This window comes from Symphalangus syndactylus, chromosome 15 (genome assembly GCF_028878055.3).
Source record: "Symphalangus syndactylus isolate Jambi chromosome 15, NHGRI_mSymSyn1-v2.1_pri, whole genome shotgun sequence".
NCBI lineage: Eukaryota > Metazoa > Chordata > Mammalia > Primates > Hylobatidae > Symphalangus > Symphalangus syndactylus.
Window position 1 is genome coordinate 6366161 of NC_072437.2, and position 24573 is coordinate 6390733.

General features: G+C 56.9%; 1 protein-coding gene across 1 annotated transcript in view; it reads left to right on the plus strand.

The window, feature by feature from the left end:
• RASA3 (RAS p21 protein activator 3) overlaps positions 1-24573 on the plus strand; it is a 137132-nt gene that overhangs the window by 44499 nt on the left and 68060 nt on the right. The window contains exon 2 of the mRNA XM_055245009.2: positions 9048-9165. Within this exon, the coding sequence (XP_055100984.1) occupies positions 9048-9165 (118 nt within the window). The remainder of the gene's footprint in view (positions 1-9047; positions 9166-24573) is intronic.

The following is a 24573-nucleotide window of genomic DNA, read 5'->3' on the forward strand; positions in this document are numbered from 1 at the left end:
GTCCGTGATCAGGAAGAAAGCATCTCTCTCCGAGGCAGATGTCAGCACTGTTGCCACTGCCTGTTATAAGAGACTAGGGTTCCCCAGGCTCAGGCCCTGCTCCCGAGGTGCAGCCGATACGTGTGTAGGCATCGCTGGGTTCCCGATCCCAATTTGGTACCGCGTGAGGCAAACCAGGGCACCTGCAGACGCTCCAGCTCCAGCTCTGCTGTTGCAGTGATGTCCTTCGTCTCAGACGTGGATGTCTCAGGCCTCCTGCCTGCCCCTGTGAGACCCGAAGCTCCCTGGTGAGCGGGGCGAGGAGGTGGGGGCATCTTCACACCTTCTCAGTTCTCAGCAGTAAGTAATGTCTCTCAGTCCTGGCTGCACCCAGAACCACCTGCAAGCTTTCTAATGAAGACGGATGTCTGTTCTCACTGCCTGGAGCCCTCCTAGTCAAAGAATGGCAGTCTCTGGGTGGGGTCCGGGCATTTGTCCTGTGAGAAGCTCTCTGGTGTGTGCAGCCGCAGCCGGTGAGTGCGGATGAGGGGTCCTGTGTGTGGACTCGCAGGAGAGGGGTCACAGCCTCAGGAGATGCAGCCTGGATGCGGGGCAGGCTCTGCTGCGCCAGGAACGCGGGGGCCCTGAGGGTTCCTGTGCAGCACCGGTGTGTCTCTGCTCCTTTGTGAACTCAGAAGGACAGCTTCGTGTCAGCCCACCTTTGCCTTCTCTTTCCTCGTTATTCCCTGGGTGTTTTCAGCCGCCTGTGAAACTTTGGTTTTGAACCCGTAGGATTTGCCTCAGTCTCCTGGTGGACGCACCTCTGTGGAGGAGAGGTCCCCTTCTGCCATCACCTTCTTTCCCATATTTTATTACCTGTTTATAAGATGAGCACAGTGAGAACCAGCTGACAGGGTTTGGAGCCGTGTTTCTCAGGATATTCCGGAGGCACTCCTGCTCCATTCATCTCCGGACTTGACGTATTTTCCCCAGCGGCTCATTGTAGACCAGCTGGATTCACAGGCCGTCAGAACTGCAAGAGTGCACGTGCTGGTGGCCGTGGTCTGCGGACAGCATTTCCAGAGTGCTGGGTGACGCGGCCCCCTCACCTGGAGGGTTACACTGCATCGGGAAATGGGGCAGCCTGGGGAGCCAGGCCTGGACAACCTTCTAGCTGACCTGGCTCCAAGGCCAGGTCTCCTCCTAGGTGTTTAGGGATCACTTGGGTCTTGGGACGCGTGAGTCTCTGGCGTGGTGTGGCAGCATCTCCTCCGTGGCCCATTGCTAATAGCCTTTGCACCAAGCACGAGAGGATGGTCATTTGCACCAGGAGTGTGTAACTGGGGCACTGTTGCGTTTGGGGTGGACGGTCCTCTGCCGTGGGGCACTATTGGTGTTCTGGGTGGACGGTCCTCTGCCGTGGGGCACTATTGGTGTTCTGGGTGGACGGCCCTCTGCCGTGGGGCACTATTGGTGTTCTGGGTGGACGGTCCTCTGTCGTGGGGCACCGTATGCAGCGGGACACTGAACAGAAGGCAGTCTGCACTCTGCCCACCAGATGCCAGTTGCACAGCCCATAGTGACAACCAAGCGTGCCCTGGGAGGTGGCCCCTGGGGGAGACCCCTGTTTCGGCCATTGTTGGGGTCAGGCCTCCAGTAAGCACAGTGGGCGCCTTCTAGGACCCCTCCCGCCACCCCGTCACCATAGGCCCATTCTCCCTGTGGTGGAAGTTTAAATTACATTGAATGTGTCCGTTATTTGGGAGGGTTTAACATCTAGCCCTGGTCGCCCGCCCCTCAGCAGAACCTCTCGTACCCTCTGAAGAGCCGTGGAGGCTGGAGGGAGCTGGAGGTGCTCTCAAGGAGACTGGACGAGGGGCAGACCCCCTGGAGGGCAGTGCTGGGCCCTCCTTGGGCAGGTGGTGTCACCCAGTGAGTTTTGGAATCAGCCTGCAGAGCCCTCTCCTCCTTCCACCGCCCACAGAACCACGCTGGTGCCAGCGCCTCCCAGCAGCCCCTCCCAGCCGGGAGGATCGGGGGGTGCCTTGCTTGAGGATGGCAGCCTGGGCTTCTGTCATTCATAACCCACAGGAGTCCTCCTGAGGGAGAAGCATGGTGCCCTGGAGAGCCCTGGACAAGGCCTGGCTCCATCCAGGCCCAGCGGCCTCTGCCCCCCGACCATGAGGATAGAGCAGGTGCCGTCTGCCCTCGACTCAAACCCCACTCCCACGGCCTCGCCAAGTTCTGCCTGTTTCTGGCAGCTTCGCAGGCCCTTCGGGAAGGCACTTGTGTTGCCAAGGGTCGTGGGGGTCAGGGTCATGCTGTGTCCTCGAGACGCTGTGTCCCCTGCCTCAGGCCCTCCCCGCCTCTTCCTCTTACGGCCTCTGCACCGCAGTCAGCCCACCGAGATGTGCAGCCTCCTCCCTCGGAGGGTGCCGGGTGGGGAGGCCAGTGCAGACGGGCACTCAGGCCCACTCAGAGGCGGTCACGGAGCCCCCATTTCCAGAGGCGAACGGCAGCCAGGGGGCACGCGGGTCTTGCAGTCAGCAGCTCAGAGCCCGGAGAGGGGTCTGTACCCACGCATGGCGCAGAGGCTTCTGTGCCTCACTGAGACCCTGCCAGGGCCTGGTGGAGGACCTGTTGGAGTGAGGATCCCAGGGGCCGGGGCTGGGGTCGCTGTTCCAGGCTTCTAAATAGCCCAAAGTAGATGGGGCTGTTCATCATTTATTCGGATATTTTAGTCACAAGGCTATTGTTCTGGTAGATACTTTGTGTTCTGGTAGATACTTTGTTGTGCCTAGCAAAATTTTTAGACCGTTGTGAATGTTTTGCGTTGGGACGACTAAAAGGCTGAGGCTGGGAACCTTGAGAGCCGCACTTCTTCCAACTCTCCTGCAGGGTCCCCTCCCCGGACGGGCCCTGGGCTTTATTGCTGGGACGGGGTTGCCTTCGCTGGACTGTGCACGGGGACTGTCGCCATCACCTGTTCCACATTATTTCAGTGAGGCCGACCTGTAGTTGACTAAAATGCTGTGATGATGTGGGAAAGAGAAGAGCGCCTAGCCTGGGTGGACGCGGCCAGTCCCAGCACAGCCCTGGCCTCTCCAGGACGTCTTCTGTCGGGGTTGGTGCCAGGAGCTTTGCTCAGCGGAGCCCTGGGCCCTCGTCCTCACCCGTGGCTGCCTTCATGCTTTCCTCCGTCCTCTTCGCTGGGCGCTGAGCTGAGCTGCTGAGTGCCTGGGAGACGCCCGCTGCTGCACTGAGCAGCACGAGGCCAGCCCCGCCTGAGGGCCCTCCCCGGGATGCCTGCGGGGAGGAGCAGCGCTGGGTGGGGTCTGTGGAGACCTCCCCACGCCCTCACAGCTCCTCCCGGGTACGGGGGTGTGTTGCGCTTGGAGACCCTGCGTGGGCCTCCGGGGAAGCCTGGGCGTCCTAACCCTCGGTCAGGGCCCGGCCTGCGCTTACCCTGAGCGTGCAGCTTCCTCCACGGCCCAGAAGGGCGGCCGTGGGCGTGGGAGTCGGAGTCATGAGGCTTCCTTCGGATCAGGGCCTTTGTTTTTGTTACTCACTGCCTGATCCCTGGAGTTGGAAATCAGGTTTTGCGGTGTTATGCTGTTTACATTAAATGTGTTTAAGTGCTGCCTTTTACTCCTGTTAGTTGAGTTTTCAGAGCCGATGCGAGGTGCTGTGTTGGCTGTCTTCATCAGTCTGCCGGCTGGTGAACACACCGCATGTGTTTTAGAGACACGGTCCGTGGGAAAAGTGGTCATGAGAACTGTTACTTATTTGGCTATTAGGATGAAACCAGTTTACTTTTCTTTTAATTCATTTATTCATCCATGCATGCAACAGATAATTTGGCACTTACTGTATACCACAGACAGTTTTGTCTTTTTATATGAATGTCTCTGTGCACTAGAAAAAAGAGAAAACACGTTTCCTCCAAGAGAGACAGAACAGGCACCTTTGGTGAAGGTAACTGAATGAGCTGTTTGGGGTGCGGTGGAGAAGAAACAGCTGCCTGGGAGCTGGGGCGGCCCCCGTCCCGCTCAGCTCTGGGGCTGCAGGGAGAGGCTCGGTCCTGGTGCATGTGGCCCACACGGCGAGGCCCCGGGGTGACGTGGCCAGGCCGTGCTGCAGGAGCTCCAGGCCTCCTGGTCTGAGCAGCTCGTTGGACGTTGGTGCGTCCAGCAGGCTCCCTGGTGCTGCTGTCGTCATAGCAACCAGGATGTTCTCAGGAGTTTTTTCTTTTTTCTGTTTCAATGCTTTATTAACAGTTGGAAACAAAACCAATGCCTTGGAGGTGATGGCATCAGAAGCCTGAGGCAGGGAAATGGGCTTGCATTTTGTCCCCCCCCCCCCGCTTTTTTTTAATTAAATGCATCATAGCAAAAGTAGATTAAAAAGAAAGAGTCTCAGCCCCAGATGACAGTGAGCAGGGAGAAGGAGGTAAAGACGGGGCCATCGGGCGGGGAGGGAGGAACCTGGTATGTTTTGGGGCTAGGGGACTGGGCATCGTCGGGCAGGGAGGGAGGGAGGGATGAATCTGGTGCGTTGGTGCCAGTGTGGGGGGACTGGGCATCGTCGGGCAGGGAGGGAGGGAGGGATGAATCTGGTGCGTTGGTGCCAGTGTGGGGGCACTGGGCATCGTCAGGCAGAGAGGGAGGGAGGGAGGAATCCGGTGCATTAGTGCCAGTGTGGGGGACTGGGCATCATCAGGGAGGGAGGGAGGGATGAACCCGGTGCGTTGGTGCCAGTGCGGTGGGACTGGGCATCGTCGGGCAGGGAGGGATGAATCCGGTGTGTTGGCGCCAGCGCAGGGGGACCTGGCCTTTTCATGTCATGTGGCGTCCGTCTTACAGGGAGTCCAGGGAAAGCTTGTGTGTTTCCATCCTGCAGCATTCACCTTCGGAAGACACAGCTGTTACTGCTGTGATTTGAGGCCCTGTGGGAACAAATCTCAGTTCCGTATTATCCACAAACACCATCTCCCACAGGACTTTCAAAAGCTTTTTTCTTTCTCCTTTTAATAAACACAGGAACTTACAGCTAAATATCTACACTCATTTGTTGCAAAAAGCAAAGAAATCCCAGAAAACAAAACAAAAACAAAAAACTTCCAAAGACAAAAACAAGAAAACCCAATAAAATCCCAAGGGAAATATGGTCAGTGTCAGGTCACACCGTAAAGGTGTCAGAAGGAAGGTCAGCAGAGTCAAGCTGTGTTTGATGGTAAGGACTTCTATCTGCTGCAGAAGCCGTCAGTTCCAAAACAGGGCCGGGAGGCTGGAGGGGCCCCTGTCCGACTTGCTGGGTGTGCTGCAGCTGCCCTCAAAATCAGGGGCAGCCGCAGTGACCAGGAAGGCTGCATCTGCTCCGGGAACCTCAGCTGCCATCCCCCAGGCTCCCTTCCCTCTCTGGAGAAGCTCGCCGGCCGTGCTCTCCCCTTTGTGCCTGTGAACTCATCACACACCCTGCCTGTGTGTGCTGCACGTGTGTGCATGTGAAGCCTGTGTGTGCTGCGTGTGTGTGCATGTGAAACCTGTGTGTGCTGCCTGTGTGTGCTGCGTGTGTGTGCTGCCTGCATGTGCTGCGTGTGTGTGCATGTGAAGCCTGCGTGTGCTGCCTGTGTGTGCTGCCTGCGTGTGCTGCCTGTGTGTGCTGCGTGTGTGTGCAGTGCTGCCTGTGTGTGCTGCCTGCGTGTGCTGCCTGTGTGTGCTGCGTGTGTGTGCGGTGCTGCCTGCATGTGCTGCCTGCGTGTGCTGTGTGTGTGTGCTGCCTGCATGTGCTGCGTGTGTGTGCATGTGAAGCCTGCGTGTGCTGCGTGTGTGTGTGCGGTGCTGCCTGCGTGTGCTGCCTGCATGTGCTGCCTGTGTGTGCTGCGTGTGTGTGCTGCGTGTGTGTGTGGTGCTGCCTGTGTGTGCTGCGTGTGTGTGTGGTGCTGCCTGTGTGTGCTGCATGTGTGCATGTGCTGCCTGCATGTGCTGCGTGTGGGACCTTCACATCGGTGGGAGCCTTCAGAAAGCCTGTCTTTTGACATTTGATGACCGACCTGAGGCCTGGCCTGGAGCCAGGTGCCTCATATCAGCCTGGCTGTGTTCTCCCACGCAGCGGGTGAAGAAGGCGCGTCCCGGGAAAGTTGCCGTGTTGAGGTGTTCTGAGGGTCCAGTGCCCATCAGGAAATACTCATTTGTTTTTGACCACCAACCGATTATCATTGATGCTTCCTTAATGATTCCCAAAATAAAAATTTCCAGAACCTTTTGAATTAGAGGCGTCTCAGAGCCGGAGGAGCCTTCGAGAGCTGCTGTGTCTCTTGCTTTTGCACTTCAGGACTTTGAGACCCAGAGAGGCAGACTGTGTGTTGGGGGCACTGGTGAGAAATGGCCGCAAGCAGTGAGACCCTGAGAGCTGCTCCGTGTGGGCAGCAGTGGGTGCTGCTGGGAACGCTTGCCGGCGCCTCAACACCCAGAGACACGCGGCGCCGACACGGGAGGCTTCGTCCAGACCCTGGGGCTTCTGCTCCTTCACGCAGGGCCTCAGGTTAATATTGTGGATGAAAAGTCTTTAAAAAGCTTCAAACTGAGTTCATCTCTGCCCTTTGGAGTTTCTGGCATGCCAGTTTGCAAACTGGCATCTTTGAAATGAGCCTACTGCCCCATGTGAGCCATGACGTGTGCGCTTGCTGAGTTGACGCGAAGCATTCGGCACAAAGTGGTGGAAGCGGGGTTCGGAGAAACTTCTACTCTGCTCCCGTTTTTGATTTTGTTTGTTTCAACAAGAATAAGATGATGTGGCCCCGAGTGGCGCCAGCAGGAGCCTTGGTGTGGTCTCAGCGTGGTGCCTGTGCCTGCATCTGTCCTCTCCTCCTGCGTCGTCGAGACACCACTGCCTGGCGTCTTTAGAGCCAAATGACGGAGGCAGAAAAGGCCCTGGGGAGGCACGAGTGTGTTTGAGGCGTTTCTTTTACAGAATGGACTTAAACTGGGCATCTGCTGTCTGGATTGACAGCTGTCACTCATCCCTTCCTGCTCACTCCCTATTCTCCAGTAAACTGTGCCTTTAGGCTTGCCGCTGGGGCGTGCTCCGAGCTTCCAGCAGAGAAGTCACAGCTGGGGTTCAGTTATGACCTCCAGACCGACCCCGGGCAAACAAGGAGTCCGGCATCACGGGCGTTTTCTGCAGGGCCAGCCAGGAAATGGCTTCACTTCCTTCAAGCATGTTCAGGTGGCGTCTCTGTGGGCTTGAGGGAGGGAGACGTGGACCTAGCTTAGGTCTCTCTGGGATGCTTCTCTTAACTGGCAATTCGAACAGCTGGAGTTTACAGTTAACTCACGTCCACGAGAAAGAGCTCTTTCCTTTAATTCTGGCTCCAACTTTGATCTAATATCATAAAATAAAATTCAAAATAAAAAGGGACTCAGTGGATAAATGAACAAGCAAGACGAGGTCCCTCTGCATCCTGGAAAGTCATTCAACCTTAAAAAAGAAGGGAATCCAGTCAGCGGCCACAGCAGGGGCCACCCTGGAGGACACTTGCTGAGTAGAGTGAGTCGGGCTGAAAGGACACGTCCTGTGGATCCCACCGACGTGAGTCCCCAGAGCAGTCAGGTCCACAGAGGCAGAAAGTGGGGTGAGGGCTGCTGACGTGAGGCCCCAGAGCAGTCAGATCCACAGAGACAGAAAGTGGGGTGAGGGCCGGCGGACGTGAGGCCCCAGAGCAGTCAGATCCACAGAGACAGAAAGTGGGGTGATGGCTGCCGACGTGAGGCCCCAGAGCAGTCAGATCCACAGAGACAGAAAGTGGGGTGAGGGCCGCTGACGTGAGGCCCCAGAGCAGTCAGATCCACAGAGACAGAAAGTGGGGTGATGGCTGCCGACGCGAGGCCCCAGAGCAGTCAGATCCACAGAGACAGAAAGTGGGGTGAGGGCTGGCGGACCTGAGGCCCCAGAGCAGTCAGATCCACAGAGACAGAAAGTAGGGTGAGGGCCGCTGACGTGAGGCCCCAGAGCAGTCAGATCCACAGAGACAGAAAGTGGGGTGAGGGCTGCCGACGTGAGGCCCCAGAGCAGTCAGATCCACAGAGACAGAAAGTGGGGTGAGGGCTGCCGATGTGAGGCCCCAGAGCAGTCAGGTCCACAGAGACAGAAAGTGGGGTGAGGGCCGGCGGACATGAGGCCCCAGAGCAGTCAGATCCACAGAGACAGAAAGTGGGGTGAGGGCTGGCAGACGTGAGGCCCCAGAGCAGTCAGATCCACAGAGACAGAAAGTGGGGTGAGGGCCGCTGACGTGAGGCCCCAGAGCAGTCAGATCCACAGAGGCAGAAAGTGGGGTGATGGCTGCCGACGTGAGGCCCCAGAGCAGTCAGATCCACAGAGACAGAAAGTGGGGTGAGGGCTGGCGGACCTGAGGCCCCAGAGCAGTCAGATCCACAGAGACAGAAAGTGGGGTGAGGGCCGCTGACGTGAGGCCCCAGAGCAGTCAGGTCCACAGAGACAGAAAGTGGGGTGAGGGCCGCCGACGTGAGGCCCCAGAGCAGTCAGGTCCACAGAGACAGAAAGTGGGGTGAGGGCCGCTGACGTGAGGCCCCAGAGCAGTCAGATCCACAGAGACAGAAAGTGGGGTGAGGGCCGCTGGGAAACAGCAGGAGGGGGATGGGAGCGAGTGTTGAACGGGGACCGAGTCTCTGTTTGGGAAGATGAGAGTGTTCCGGGGAGGACGGTGGTGATGGTTGCACAACTCGGTGAACATGGTTAATGCCACGGAACTGTGCACTCGAACAGGTCAGAGATGGAAAATTGTATGTTAAAAATTAAGATAAAGGGACTAATGCGGGTAAACAAGGCACAGCAATCCTGAGTCCCAGGCTGGCGGGTCCCTGCTTGCGGGACTTGCACTAGAGGGTGGCATGCGTGTCCCTCGCCTTTCGGCAGAGCTAGTGAATGCACACAAGCAAAGGCTGGCGTGTGGCCGTGAAGTAAATCTACTGTTTGGAAACGTGTCTGCGATGTAGCAGGGAACAAACATTTCTACGCTGCTGATGATGTATGTTGCTTTTACTTTTTAGGTGAAGCCAAAAACCTTCCCTCTTACCCGGGGCCAAGCAAGATGAGGGATTGCTACTGCACGGTGAACCTGGACCAGGAGGAGGTTTTCAGGACCAAAATTGTGGAAAAGTCACTCTGGTAATGTCCTCTGTTGCTTTAGTTGACACTAATGTGTTTTCTTTGGTGTAGAGAACGTCCCGAGCGCGTACATCACCGTCCCATTTTCCCGCGGGTGGAGAATTTTTCTGTGTGTAGAGAATTTTTCTGTGCGTGGACAATGTCCCGAGCGTGTACATCACCGTCCCATTTTCCCGTGGGTGGAGAATTTTTCTGTGTGTAGAGAATTTTTCTGTGTGTAGAGAATTTTTCTGTGTGTAGACAATGTGCCGAGCGTGTACATCACCGTCCCATTTTCCTGTGGCTTAGTTTGAGGAGGAGGAGATGCTCCCTGGGGCTCTGGTGTGTGGGCAGCTGAGGCTGTGTCCTTGGTGGTGCGTGGATGTGAACTGCTGTTGGCTAAATGCTCCTGCTGTCCAGGAAGTGCATCTAGGCGGCGGCCCCCCTGCGTGGACTCGCAGGAGTGCTTTTTAATCAGAGATGAACTGGGAAGCTCGCACTCCACAAAAGAGTACAAATTGAGGATTTCGAGAGGGGGAAATACTGAGAAAGCTTTTTCTTCCTGTAAAATTTTCTAAAATAGCTATACAGAAGATGGGTGTCAACTGAGGTAAGAGGCCTAGAAAGCGTTTATTGATATGATTTGAGGAAGGGAGGAGTCAGCCAAGAAAAACAAACTCTTAAAATCAACAAGTTTCCCCCTCAACTTGAGCATGTGAAGATGTGGGTGCCGACCCCGGGATGTCCAGGGCACGGCCAGAACTTGTGTTTCTGAAAAGCTCCAGCGAAGCGGCCAGGCCGTACTTGGAGGACCACTGCAGTTGAACACCAGGACGTGGCGCATGGTGGGACGCACAGGGACAGGAAGCCATGGCGATTTATGTCGGGGGTGGGAAGAGAGAAGCCAGGCGGGGCCTCAGTGCTGCGGCCTCGGGGGAAGCATGGGGCGGCTGGGTTATAAGGGAGCGGCTTGGGGATCAGAGAAGGCGTCCGTGCAGCTGTGACTCCACCATTCAGTTCAGAAGCATGGGTCGTGTGCTTTGGTCAAAACAGCTATTTTGATTTTGAGAACATGTTTAGCTAAAGAATTATGTCCTTGCATCTGGCTACTTCCAAGTGGGAATGACCAACCCATGCTGATGACTGGGTGAGTTTACTTATTAGAAAACTGTGAAGGGTCTCCTGCCCCGGAGAGACTGGGGCTCATCTCACTCCGTCAATGACAGGGCTTCCAAAAGGCTTTGGCGCAGCTGCCCTCCAGGCCGAGGAGTGAGAGTCATTTGTGTTATGTTAATGCACACTCCGGGTTCTTTGAAATAACTCGTCAAAAAGAACTGCAGACTGAGAAGCATTGTCAGGCTCCCAGTCCGGCTTTGCCAGAGTGTCTTGGGGTTGCCATGGCGATGACTGGGCACAGCCGTTCTTCTGAAGAAAATGGGAAGAGACAGGACTGGGCCCTTCAGAAGCGCCTTTGGAGCTTCCCTGGATAAAAGTCCGTTCTGTGTTTAAATGGTCTGTTGTTAGAGGCCTGTGGATTGTAGGCCTGGAGAATTACTGGCAGTCTTTATCAGGCTGGGATCCTCTCAGACCTGCTGAATCAGAGCCAGTGGGGAGGAGAATCTGTTTGGGAACCTCTCTTTCAGGTGAGGTTGAGAAACGGGGGCCCATTGTCTTTCAGATATTTCAGAAGAATTTAGAAATAGAAATCATGCTTCTGGCCGGGTGTGATGGCTCACACCTGTAATCCCAGCACTTTGGGAGGCTGAGGTGTGAGGATTGCTTGAGGCCAGGAGGTTGAGGCCGCAGTGAGCCAGGACTGTGTCACTGCACTCCAGCCTGGGCGACAGAGCAAGACCTTGTCTCAAAAAAAGCCCAAAACACACACAACAAAAGACTGATAGCAAAGAAAGAGAAACCCATGTGGGATGGTTCCAAGAGAGTAAAACTGTGGCGCCGTTCAGTGTGGACGTTGGCAGCCCTGTCCACGTGTAAAACTGTGGCACCATTCAGTGTGGACGCCGGCAGCCCTGTCCACGTGTAAAACCGTGGCTCTGTTTAGTGTGGACGCTGGCAGCCCTGTTTGCTTGGAGGGCTGTGCAGGCTGGCCGCCCCTGTAGTGTGAGGGCAAAACGTGAATCAACCCACCCCATACGAAAAGTTGGCAGGAAAGGTACTTGAACCCAAAAGCTGGCTCTCCCATAAGTTTGCAGCTGGAATCCACACTACATCTGTGGTCAGAAGCCCTCAATCGGTGCATATGCATTAACGTAGTCCTATATTAGTCGTTGGTCAACATCTACCTGAGAGGCAGGTGTCAGGCAGGGCTGCCCCACATGCTGGGGAGTTTAGCCCTGGCCACCGCCCCCTCCTCGCTCCATGGTGGCACCCACTTTGGGGCCGGTCCCCCAAGTCTCCCGGTCCCCGAGTCTCCCGGCCCCCCAGTCTCCTGGCCCCCGAGTCTCCCACCCCCCAGTCTCCTGGCCCCCGAGTCTCCCACCCCCCAGTCTCCCAGCCCCCCAGTTTCCTGGCTCCCCCGAGTCTCCCAGCCCCCCAAGTCTCTGGCCCCCGAGTCTCCCGGCCCCTCGAGCCTCCCAGCCCCCCAAGTCTTCTGGCCCCTGAGTCTCCCGGCCCTTGAGTCTCCCAGCCCCCCAAGTCTCTGGCCCCCTGAGTCTCCCGGCCCCCCAGTCTCCCGGCCCCCCAGTTTCCTGGCTCCCCTGAGTCTCCCAGCCCCCCAAGTCTTCTGGCCCCTGAGTCTCCCGGCCCTTGAGTCTCCCAGCCCCCCAAGTCTCTGGCCCCCTGAGTCTCCCGGCCCCCCAGTCTCCCGGCCCCCCAGTTTCCTGGCTCCCCCCAGTCTCCCAGCCCCCCAGTTTCCTGGCTCCCCCGAGTCTCCCAGCCCCCCAGTCTCCTGGCCCCCGAGTCTCCCGGCCCCCCAGTCTCCTGGCCCCCGAGTCTCCCACCCCCCAGTCTCCCAGCCCCCCAGTTTCCTGGCTCCCCCGAGTCTCCCAGCCCCCCAAGTCTCTGGCCCCCTGAGTCTCCCGGCCCCTCGAGCCTCCCAGCCCCCCAAGTCTTCTGGCCCCTGAGTCTCCCGGCCCTTGAGTCTCCCAGCCCCACCCCGTGTGCTTCCTCCGAGGTCAGTGTCACCTTTAAGGTCTGATTGTTCATTTGCCAAAGTCGCTGTGGAAAGAAAAATACCCACGTCTGCATCTCTGAGCTCAGAAGAGCCCCAGGGTGCTCTCTGGCCGCTGGGTCTGCAGCCTGGCAGGAGCCCCTTCTCACATTCCCTGGAGAGAAGCTCTTGGGTCAAGTTTGATTTGCTGTTGCCCAATATTTCTGTCTGACTCAGCAGGAAGCTGCAAATGGAATGTGTGAGGAAGAAAAGGCGGAACTCAACTTCTCTTCTTCCTTCTTTCCCACTAAAGAGGTTACTGACCCAGCTCCACCACAGGCCTGTGTTCCCCAAGCCTCCTCCCTGCGTGTGGCCCGGGCCTTGGAGTCCGTGGGGCCTCTTTATCGAGTGCTGAGCCGACGTCTAGGGAGAGCGTCCTCCTCTGTCTTCCCCTTTTTCTGTGTTTTTCAAGGTGGAGGTTGAAGGGCAGCGTCTGTCACAGGTTTAACTTCAGAACGCGTCGAAGTGGACACATTTCAGAGAACAAGCCCTTTCTCTCTGGCCTTGGCCCTTCTCCAAGAAAGTGATTTTGGCAGTTTCTGTCCTACTAGAAAAATATTTTTCTGAGGTTGAGAGTGAACTTTGTTCACAATCCATACCTTTTAGAGCAATCATTTTTAATCATTTAAAGGGCAGCCACTATTTGTTTCCTTATTTACTTAAACTAAAAGGCTCCCTGAAATTGGATTGGCCGGGCTGGGGCTTGGGAACCAGCTTCCCGCCCTGGACCTCCCCTGGGCCGGCACCCACGACCCTAAAACAAGGAGATGACCCCGCTCCCCAAGGCTGCGCTGCGGTGGAAATCTCCGTCTCGTCCGGCAGAAAGGAGCGGCTGGCGTCACACACAACAGAACCTAAGTCTCTCCCTGCTGGGTTAGTCCTAAGTGTCGTGTCCTCATTTCCTTCCGTCCACGTAAGGACGTGGAATGGTGTCTGTCCCTGCCTGCTTCCTCTGCGCCCACGTGGCCGACCTCTCCCCAAACCCTCATCCACGCAGACAGTCCTGGCTCAGGGAGGCGCTGCCTCGGGGTTCTGGGTCTGACCCCGCCCCCTGCCTCTGGGGTTGAGGCTGGGCAAAGCCCTCTGCCCCACGTGGAGCCCTGGCCCCCTCTTTCTGTGGAGTTTCCCCCGCATCCTTTGCAGGGTTCATTTGCACGCCCATCTCAGGGAGAAGGGGCCGTGGCCACAACAGGAAGAAACTGCAGGCGTGGCTGGTTTCTGTGCCTCCTCCACCCAGAGGTGCCACAGCCTGAACTCCTGCTCTGAAAGCTGGTTATGCGTTAGGTTACAAAGCTGTGTCTGTAGGAAAAGTTCTTTTGTTTAAAAAATCATGAGCACCCCCAAAATGATCTGGATAGGTAGACAAAAACGTCATTGTGATGGTGACTTCTGAGAAGTGGAAATACGGGGGAGTTCTTCTTTTGTTTGTGTGTTTTACGTACAATTAGAAGTTACAAGTCAAGGAACTGACAGATCTTCTAGAGCTGAGCGAGGAGAGCTGGGTCTTCCCAGGCAGACGAGGACATCAGACATCACCAGGGACCCTCACTCGGCGGCCCTGAGGAGCAGGCTCTGAGCTCTTCTGGGTGGAAGCCCATCCCGTCCTGTCCCGCGTGCACGCAGCGGGTGTTAAAGACGGGAAGTTTCTTTCTGTTCATACTGCAAGATGTAAATTACCCCCAAAATAGTACTTTTGTGTAGTAGAAATGACTAAACCAAGAAATGTCTCCACAGCTCCAAAGTTTTTCAGGAGGGGAGGAATTATTTGGGGTTAGAAACTGAAAGGGGCAGGAGGAAGTTGGTGGTTTGGGAGACAGGCGGTTCATTCTCTCAGATGCTTTTAATAAAAACCAAGTTGTTGACTTAGGAAACACCGACTTTGACATTAGGCGACTCATGAAAAGTCACATTTCCCATGAACATTTATTTTCACTCTTTGTCACGTTAGAGCTTAAACAAAAACCTGCTTGACACAGCTGGAGGCTCCTTGAAGCCCAGAACATCCCAGAACTGCTGGAGTAGGGGACCCATCCTCAGCTCCAGAGTACCCCAGGTGGGGGGCCCGTCCGCAGCCCCAGAATACCCCGGGGGTCCCATCCTCAGCCCCAGAGTGCCCCAGGTGGGGGGCCCGTCAGCCCAGGTTGGGGGGCCTGTCCTCAGCCCAGGTCAGGGGGCCTGTCCTCAGCCCAGGTTGGGGGACCCGTCCTCAGCCCATGTTGGGGGGCCCATCCTCATCCCAGGTGAGGGCCCATCCTCCGCCCCAGAGCGCCCCAGGCCAGGGATCTGTTCTGTCAGTCCTGGAATGCTGGCCCCAAATCTCCCAGCAGGTCAGAGCCCCTGGTTCTGTCTGTATGACCCCCTAGCCCAGCCCAGCATCTCCACCTCCACCCACATATGTGTGTCCTTCTGTGTCATGCTGGCTCACAGGAACACGCCAGTGTCAGAATGATGCAGGGGGTTCACTCAGCCGGCAGAGAACATGAGGTTGCTTGTATTCTGTGAGTACTGAGTGTCTACTGCACATGGCAGGCTGCCCCAGGCCCAGGCGTGGAAGGGACTCATCGGCCACCTGTGCCTGCAGGAGCCTCCTGGCCCTGAGTTGTGGCTGGGCCACTGCAGGGAGAGGCTGGGTCTGTCATGAGGGGGCCGCACCGAGGATCCCACGAGGAGCAAAGGCCAGGTCCCCCCTTCTCCCTCCTCTCTCGGGCCTCCTCTCGCCCGGCCGCCTCCCGCTCCTCGGCCGCTGGCCCTCTCTCCTGCCCCTGGCTCCTCCCTGGAGAGCCCCTTTTCCCGCCAGGGCCTCCCTGAAGGTTTGGGGTTTGAGGTGTCTCAGTTGCTGCAGGGGACCCGGTGTCTGGCTGTGCCTGCTCCTGAGAGTCGCTGCTGCAGTCAAACATCGTGGCCAGGCCCTAAAGACCCAGCCGATTTTCATTTGTTTGTAAGGATGGTGGTTCTTTTTTGGGGGGTATGGGGCGGGAGAGAGGAAGGAGCCTCGTGTGCAGGAGAGGCGGGAGCCAAGGCCACAGTGTCCCGGGGTGCTGTGTGCAGTGGTGTGTGGCGTGTGGTGTGCGGCGTGCCTGGAGACCACAGAGCCCATGAGCCGAGGGGCAGCTCCTCGGTGCCCCTGAACAGATGGGGAGACTGAGGCTCGGGGAGGTGAGGCGGCTCACCACAGCCACTGCAGCTGTGAGTCTGTGAGTCAGCCCAGCCTGCCTGCTTTCCTCACTGAGTCTGTGGGTTCAGTTTGAAGACTCACAGCTCTATTTGCCAACATTTCAAAATAAACAACCCCACCCATCTTGAACCACAGGAGGCTGCAACCCAGTGTGTGCGGGGCTTCCACTGAGACCTGCCATGCTGGGTGGTGGGTAGGCTGTGAGCTGACCATGGACCCCGGTCCTCCAGCCTGTGGGAGCCAGGGCTGTGTGGCCCCTGCTGGGCGGCGGGTGGGCTGTGAGCTGACCTCAGACCCCCATCCTCCAGCCTGTGGGAGCCAGGGCTGTGTGGCCCTGCAGTGCTGGGTGGTGGGTGGGCTGTGAGCTAACCACGGACCCCCGTCCTCCAGCCTGTGGGAGCCAGGGCTGTGTGGCCGTGCACTGGCCATGTGCTTCTGATTGGTGTGTTTTTCCTCCTGTCCTTTGCGGAGATGGAGCATTTTCCCTGGCCCAGTTGCCCCTTCTCTGTGGGGCGCCTCGGAGGATGAGTCAGGCAGTGACTCAGGAGCCACAGAGCTCAGCCCAGAGCCTGGCTCGGGAGCTCCAGGGCTGCTTCGCAGACCCGGTTTGGGGTTTGGTTCCTCTTCACTCAGCCTTTACCCTCTACCCCGAGGCCGGGGCAGCCCTGGCAGCTCCCGGCTCCCCCCAGGGTTTGGGAAATGGGCCCCGAGCCGGCAGCGGAGCACAGAGGTGGGAAACCAGGTTTATTTTCTTATGATCACGCGATGGGAGCAGCCGCAGGTGGGATGAGGCGGCACCAGCCTCGCGCAGATGCTGGGAAGTGACTCAGGGAGAAGGCGGGGGTTTCTCGCCGGTCCCAGCTGAGCCCCTGCTCCAGGCTCCAGGACGAGGAATTCAGTTCAGATGGTTTCCCCTCGTCAGAGCCACTACTTAAAGGTCAACTCTGTTTTCTGCAAGAGGTTTTTCCTTTTCTCCCCGTGAAAGTTTGCTTGATTCTGTGAAGCTTCATTTGCACTTCTTCCAGAAATGACTGAGGGGAAGGAGACTCTGCCAGGGTCTCTGCCACAGAGGGAGAGGCTGCTGCCCGCGTTAATTTCCTTCGGCCCCATGGCAGGATTTCAGGCGAGCCTGGTCCTCTCAGGCCGCACTTTTTCTTTATTTGGAAGGAGAGTTCCAGAGCCCTCGGGCGGTGAGTGGGGGCCACCTGGGCCAGGCATTCATCCCGCATCTGACTGCTGCTGACCTCGGCCGGAGACAAAGCCGGCCTGTCCGAGAGATACCCCGAGGTTAAGCTGCTGATGGGAAGGGGGGCGCCTGGCGGCTGTGTGGCCCCTTTGAGTCCATCAGAAAGAAGAGATTGTTCGGCACAGGCCACCAAACAGGATGGGGGATGGGAGGAATGCCCTAGCGTTCAGCCGGTTTCATTTTTCTTCTGGAATACGCTTTTAAACTCTGCTGCCCAGGAAGGAGAAAGCACAAACCTTCCTGCTGATGAAAGAAAATGGGTGCCCCCACCCTGAGACCCACAGACAGCGGGGGGCTGTCCGTGGGCCTGGGCTTTGCACTGGGAGTGTTGGTGCTGTGTGGAGGGAACCAACCCCGTCCTCAGGCTGAGCCTGGAGTCCCCACGACAGCATGGGGGGGAAAGCTGCTGTCCTCAGACTCCACGTGGCCTCCAGTGATGGTGCTGTGGCCACTTCCTGCTGGGCGCTCACCATGGGTTCTGGGTGGGGCTGGGAGGACGTGGGGCGGAGGCCATTCTGCCCACGAGGTGACGTGGTCGAGGTGGACGTGGCTGGCCTCGCAGCCTCTGCTCCTGCGGTCCTAGGACGCTGCGTCCATCTGCTGGAGCTCATTTCAGAGTTGGCTGATCACATGTCCATACTCACCCACTGGTGACAAAGTTAACAAATTTGTGGGGTTTTTTTTAGTTCAAAAAAGATCCTCCTTAAATATTGTGAAATAATCTGTCTTTTAAGTTGCAACACACATTCAGAAGTTCCCAGAGGGTTAAATCCTGAGCATGAAAAGATGGTCATTCTAACAGAAAACCGGCCCAGAGCATTTCAAGAAAAAATGAGATTTAAAACTGCTCATAAAAAGACGGACATTCCACCTCACCAATGAGCCAGACATTTAAAATTTAAGCAGGTTTTTGCCACCAGTTTAGCAAACTGTAAAAATATTTATAAGATGGCGTATGCTGGGGGTGGATGCTGGTCCGGACTCCCTGGAGGGTTCCGTGGCTTTGTGTTTCGAAGGCCTCAGGACAGGGCACGTCCTTGGAGGAATTCGTCCCACGGGGACCATCAGCCGCTGCACAGATCTCCGTTCCCAGGGCGCTCACCCCTGCTGCTCCCACTGCCGCACAGCGTGGAGAGCGGCAGGGGGACCTGGCACTGCTGTCCACGCACACACGTGCCGTCTGACCCCAGCGTTTTATCAGCTCTTTGGAAAGTGGCCCATGGCCTGATGTGAAAGGAGAAAGTTGACTCTGTCACAGGGAACATAACCTCACTTTTATTTAAAAAATTTACCCGTATTTCCATTTCATATCTTCTATATTTATAACATATTTACTATTATTTTTAATATATTTGTATAATATAATGAGTTATTATAGTATGAATATACTTATGTTTATATTATAAATACCGTATTTATGTTATAAATGTAATACAAGTATATTTATATTTTGTATACTTTAACCTATAACATTTATACATTTTATTCTATTTTATATCTTTGGAGAAAAAACTCCAGGAGGGTGTTTCCTGGAATGTTAATTCCAGATTTCACTTTCTGATTTTTTTATGTATTTAAAATTTTGTTTCTTTAAAAATAGCTTTATTGAGGTATAATTCAAGCACCATACAATTCACCCATTTTAAAATGTACAATTCAGTGGTTTTTAGTATATTTGCAGAGTTGCGCAACCATTGCCACAGCCAATTTTAGGGCATTTTCATCTCCCTAAAAGGACACTCGCACCCTATAATCCTCCAGTTTCTGGCCTGCAGCCTCTCCCGGGACGGCAGACGCGGGTCCGCGTTCTGTCGCCGGCTGCGCCTCACTTGGGCATTTCGTGGAAGCGTCTGGCCCCAGCCGCTGTGCGTGGCCTGTCGGTCGGCACCACATTGTGGATGCCTGTGGTGTGGGGCCGGGGTCTGGGCGTCCTTCCTCTTCAGGGCTAGGCACCGCTCTGCTGTTGCTCCCTCAGCAGCCGAGGCCCACCTGCCTCGTTTCCACTTTCTGGCCGTCCTGACTGAGGCTGTGAGCACACGTGTCCGAGTCTGCGTGCAGACGTGGGCTGTGAGCACGCGTGTCCGAGTCTGCGTGCAGACGTGGGCTGTGAGCACGCGTGTCCGAGTCTGCGTGCAGACGTGGGCTGTGATGTCTCTTGCTGCACACCTGGGGGTGGAACCGCTGGGTCCCGTGGCGACTGTGTGTTGAACGTCAGAGGAACCACCAGCCTGTTTTCCGTGACGGCTGTGGCCACTTGAGCTTCCCACAGGTTGTGTGTTTGGATTCGTGTCTCCACCTCCCTACCCTTGTTACTGTCTCTTTGATCACGGCCATCCCTGTGGGTCTGATTTTCTTTGTACAATGCGAGCCCCCTCCTCAATGAATTTTTGCTTAAGAAAAAGCAATTTGTTGTTTTTAATTGAAATGAAAGGAAACATTATTTCCTATGCATGTGTTTTTTTTAAAGCAAACAAAATTAAAATCACAAGGAAGTAAAAAAAAAAAAACCCACAGGAAAATTCTAAACACTTGCACATAAATGGAATTACGAATCAGCTCATCGTGGAAAATTGTGTCTTGCTGGATGTAGGTTATAGATGTAAGGTTAGGCACAGTGGAAAGGGAGATGGGGCCTGCAGACCCCAGACGTGGACGTGGTCCAGGAGGGCGCCAGCCTGACCCTTGCCTTTGCTGCCGGCCATGGGATCTGGAGCCCCCCGCCCACCATGTCCCCTGAGCTGGCCTGACCTCTCCGTCCTCCCCGCCCGACCTCTGCGCCGTGTGCTCTGTGCAGACACGTCCCCTGTTGAGTCTGAGATGGAGTTACCACCGCAAGCGCAGGTGACGGCTGAATCCCACTGCCGCCGCCGTGGACAGGGCACCGGAAACCCTCTGGAGGGAAGGCAGCCTGCCACGCTTTAGGGTGAGCAGTTCCTATAAGGATCGTGTTAGACTCCGTGGCTAGTATAGATTTCAAGGCTCCTATTTCTTTCTTTTTCTTTTCTTTTTTTTTTGAGACAGAGTCTTGCTTTGTCGCCCAGGCTGGAGTGCAGTGGTGCGATCTCGGTTCACTGCAACCTCCGCCTCCCAGGTTCAAGTGATTCTCCTGCCTCAGCTTCCTGAGTAGCTGGATTACAGGCGCCCGCCACCACGCCCAGATAATTTTTTTTTTTTGTATTTTTAGTAGAGACGGGGTTTCACCATGTTGGCCAGGATGCTGTCAATCTCTTGACCTCGTGATCCGCCCGCCTTGGCCTCCCAAAGGGCTCCTGTTTCATAACCCATCACCCTTAAAGAGCCGTTCTCTGAGGTGGGCCTGGGCGCCTGGGGTTTTTAGAAACCTTTCCAGGCAACCGTAGTTTGCGGTTCTAAGAGGAAAAACATCAACAGACCTGAAGAACCCAAGCCCCACACATCAAGGCAGGGTCCCCGGCCGTGGTGGAGACTGGAGAAGGGAGAACTGAGTTGGGTTTTGGTGTGGCTGTTTCTGTGGTATTCCCTCGAAATACTTGCCACTGGAAAAATGAAAAAACTGTAAGTGCTTTTAAGTGAGTAATTTCTGTGCGAAGTCTCGGGAAGAAGAAATGTCTCTGTGTGCAGTGCCCAGGCTCCGTCTCCCGGCTCTGGGGGCCCCGTCTCCCGGCTCTGGGGGCCCCGTCTCCCGGCTCTGGGGGCCCCATCTGCCGGCTGTGGGGGCCCTGTCTCCCGGCTGTGGGGGCCCCGTCTCCTGGCTGTGGAGGTGGCAGAGCCTGGCTGGGGTCTTCCCGAGGGCCCAGCCTCCTGCTCTTCACAGGGAGCCTCAGGGAAGGTGGGGCCTCTGCCTCCCTTTCAAGCCGCTGGACTTGAGCTGACCACTGATAACACCGCAGCTCCACCGCGGGCGAGCGCAGCACTGGGGGACAGTCCTGGCCCGGGCTCCGGGCGTGCGCGGCTCCAGCTGTGTTCTGCCCACCTCTCACCTCACCGGAAGCAGAGCGGAATGGGGCGTGTCCGGTCCTGGCCCTTCGCGTCCCCACAGGCCCCTCACCTCCTGCAGGGGCCCCTCTGGCTTCCCGGCAGTCTTGGCTCCGCCAGAACTGAATTCCTGTGGTCCCATGAGGACAACCAGGATTTGCTCGGCACAGTGGCCTCTCGGGCTGACCGCTGCACCTTGCCTGCAGAAAGCCCCACCTGTGGAGGCTTGGGTGGCCTTCCCTTCCTGGTCCACTGTGCCAGGCCTGGGCAGCTCCTGGCTGCTGACCTGAGACGGGTGATTCCTCCCTGCACGCCCACTGCCCCATCCGTGCATCCGTCCATCCAGTGTCTTGCATGGGGCCTGCACATTCCCAGCTGCTGTGGTGAAATGTCTGCTCTGCACCACGTGGCCTCAGCTGCACCCTGACCTCTGACCTCAGCTCCTAGCACGCTCCCGTCCTGCCCTGCCCTGCCCAGGCCACGCCGGCCTCCTGCTTGCTCCTACGTCTTCACGACACACGAGCCCTGCTGCCTCGAGGCCTTTGCACCTGGTGTCCCTCTGCCTGGACCCCTCCTGCGCTCTCTGCGCCGTCCATGGCCTCATTCATGCGTTCACTCATCCGTAAGCCTCCCCGTCCCCCGAGCGAGGCCACGGTGCCGTCCCCGCCAGCCTTGCACGCGTTGGACATTTGTGGTTCTGTGTGCTCTTTGTCTGGCTCCACGGGGCCAGGACTTTGCTTCATCGGCTGCTGTTCCCACAGTCTAGAACGGGGATGGGCAGCTGAAACAGTCATGGGGAGAGAGCGCTGTGGTTTCTGGGTCCAGTGAGCCACGCCTGGTGGGGGCCAAAGACGTCGAAGGTGCTCCCAGTTGTTTGGTCCTGGTGTGTGGGAGGCCTGCCATGTGCTTGTCTCACTGTGCAGGGCAGACGAAGAAACCTCCGAGCCAGGCAGTGGCCTGTCCTGGGGAGGCTGCTTTGGGGGCAGAGCCACTGCCCTTCCCCAGCTGAGCGCCCTCTGTGCCCGCAGGCCGCACTGTGGAGAGGGTGGTGTCCTGAGGCTGAGAGACGAGGGAACTGGCCTCTGGCAAGGCAGCGTTGAAACGTGGATGTCCCCGGAGGACTTCCATCTTCAAAGTCGTGCTTCCCCCGGCAAGGCTCGTGTGGGTACCTGCCCCTCCTGGGTACCTGCGCCTCCTCGCATGGGCTTCAGCGACATCTGTCACAGATTCTTACATTTAGATGTGCCTATAGTCTTCCTGGTAGAGACCGACGTCCCCACGGCCTTGTGAAGCTCACCAGGGCCTGAATCAGGTGGGGAGGAGCAGCTGCACGGGGGTGGGGGGGGACTGTGCTGTGAAGATGCAGGAGGTGCAGGTGTTTGGTTTTTTGAGACAGGGTCTCGCTCTGACACTCAGGCAGGAGTGCAGTGCTGCGATCACAGCTCACTGCAGCCTGGAACCCCGGACTCAAGCGATCCTCCGCCTCCCTATAGATGTGCGCCACCAAACCCGTCTAATTTTTAAATTTTCTGTCGAGTTGGGGTCTTGCTATGTTGCCCAGGTTGATCTCTAACTCCTGGGCTCAAGTGGCCCTTCTGGCATGGCCTCCCAAAGTGCTGGGATTAGAGGCGTGAGCCACTGCATCTGGCCTGGATCCAGGTATTTAAAAGAGCTTAGGGAAGTTCTTCGAAAAAGGCTCTGGCCTTCAACTCCCACTTCAACTCCTGATTTTGGTTCTCATTGGGACGTATGTTGCAGAGCACTCCTGGGCTCAGGAGGACAGCAGCTCCCCTGCAAGGGGCAGAGTCACCTGTGTCCACAGTGGCAGGGCTTGGTCCCTGGGGACTGCGGGTTGGCATAGTCCACGGTGCCCATGACCAGTCCTCCGAGCAGCAGGGCCTGGGAAGGGCATTGTTGGGCAGGCGAGGACGGGCATGGGTGCTGGTCTGGGCATCAGTGGCGTTGCTCTGAGAGGGAAGGAGATGCTGTCCCAGCGAGGGTGGCATCAGGTCTGGACCCTCAAGTGGACACTGTGTTTTGGCTCTAGGACTGGCATGGCCCAACAAGATTTTCTGCAAAACAGGAAATGGTCTCTGTGTGCTCCGTCCAGTCTGGTGGCCACAAGTCACAGGCTGGTGAGCACCCGAGGAGCTGAATTCTGTGGTGGGAATCCAGGTTCGGGAGAGGTCATCAGGCAGGTGTGCAGACGATGCGAGCTGTGAGCTTCACGCCCGAGAAATCCGCTCTCCCTGCTGGATGCGTGGATGGTGGTGATGGCCTCGCTGCAGCAGCAGCACCTGGAGCTGGCCCCTGCCGGGCGCGTGGTCTCCGTGGGGCTCATGGCATCTCGGGGGTCTTGGGGGGATGTCACTCTGGTGCCCCATTTCCAGGTACAAACCTGCCATTCTAGGAGCTGACTGATGTTCCCGGCCCTCGTCCCCGTCGTCACACCCCCTGAGTGGTCAGGCAGGGGCTTCACTCGGCTGGTTCTGGCCTCCGTGCTAAAATGAATGAATAGGACAGGAAAGTGAAGAAAACGCACACCTGGGGAAGTGACCTGGGAAATCACCACCCCCCACTGACCTCCAGGACTCCGGCCTCCCAGGGCCTCAGCCAGGCCCTGCCCTCTTCAGCACATTGGAAACACCCGCATCTACCCAGTGTGTGCTAGGATGGCAGCTCTCCAGCCTGCAGGCCGAGCCCGTGCCCCAGGGAAGCCATTGTTCTGGGTCCTCTCGCTGAGCGCCCCGGCCAGAGGTGCCCCTTCCAGGTGTGGGTGTGGTTGGCAGAGGTTTTATGGGTTTTAGCCATGGGTTCGTTCTCAGAGGTTGTTAACTGCCCCCAGAAGGTGGGGAACCGCCTCCAGTCTCCTCCTTGAGCTGGGGGTTTTACATTCTTCCAGGAGTTTCTTCAGGGCTCCCTGGCTATGGCACTGTGGCCCTGGGCGTCAGGCCGGCTCTGTGCACAGTCATTGCGGGGAGAGGTTTCCTTCCTGTGGGGGCCTCCACTGTCCCTGGAATCACCCTTCTTATTCCCTAAATAAATCATTGGTCTAAGAAGCTGAACGAACCCTCTATTCTGGCACAGAGACCGGCTCCAGCTTTCCTTGAAATCCTGCAGAGCCTTCATTAAAATGAGTGCAAGGCCTGTAGCACTGCCGCCTCTCCGGACCCCACTGCCCTGTGATGCCTCCTCCTCTGGGCAGCCTCCCTAGTGGCCTCCTGGTCTAAATCTCTCTGCCCAGGCAGCCCTGCCCCCTGCTCTGCACCGTGTGGACTTTGCATCCGGAGTCCAGCCACTCTCCCCTCTTGGGCTCGTCCGGCTCGTGGAAATGAAGCTTGGTCATGGTGGTTGGTGGCTCAGGGCTCCGTTGATAAGGCTGGCCGGCCGCCTGCAGATGTCCTGCCTGGTTTCCTGAAAGACTTGAGGTGACCTGCAGGAAACAAAGTTAGTAACAACTTTATTACTTTAAGTTTAAAAAGTTATATGAAATAAGGAGAAAAACACTAAAATAGGCAATTGGAACCACTAGGATAAATGACATCAGAGATGCAAAACGCTCGCCCATTGCCTGTGCTGGAGCCCGTTCTGGCTCCAGGGTTCTCAGCTGCAAATGTGTGAAATGGAAATGTGAGTGTGACGTTCCTCTTCTTCAGGAGGGGGGACCCCGTGGTTCCCGTGGACAACAGCTCCTCTTAGCAGGGGGAGCAGCCTGACAGAGGGCCCCAAAGCGCTGCCTCCCCTGCTGCGATTCAGGAGCAAGGTTCTAAAGCCGTTGCTGGAGAAATTCCTGGGTGGAGGCTGGAAGAAGTCTTGCTCCCCAGGGATAGTGCGGCAGGGCTTGGGCAGCAGGGCTGAGAGCGCGGCGTGCCTGGGGGCTGCCCGGTA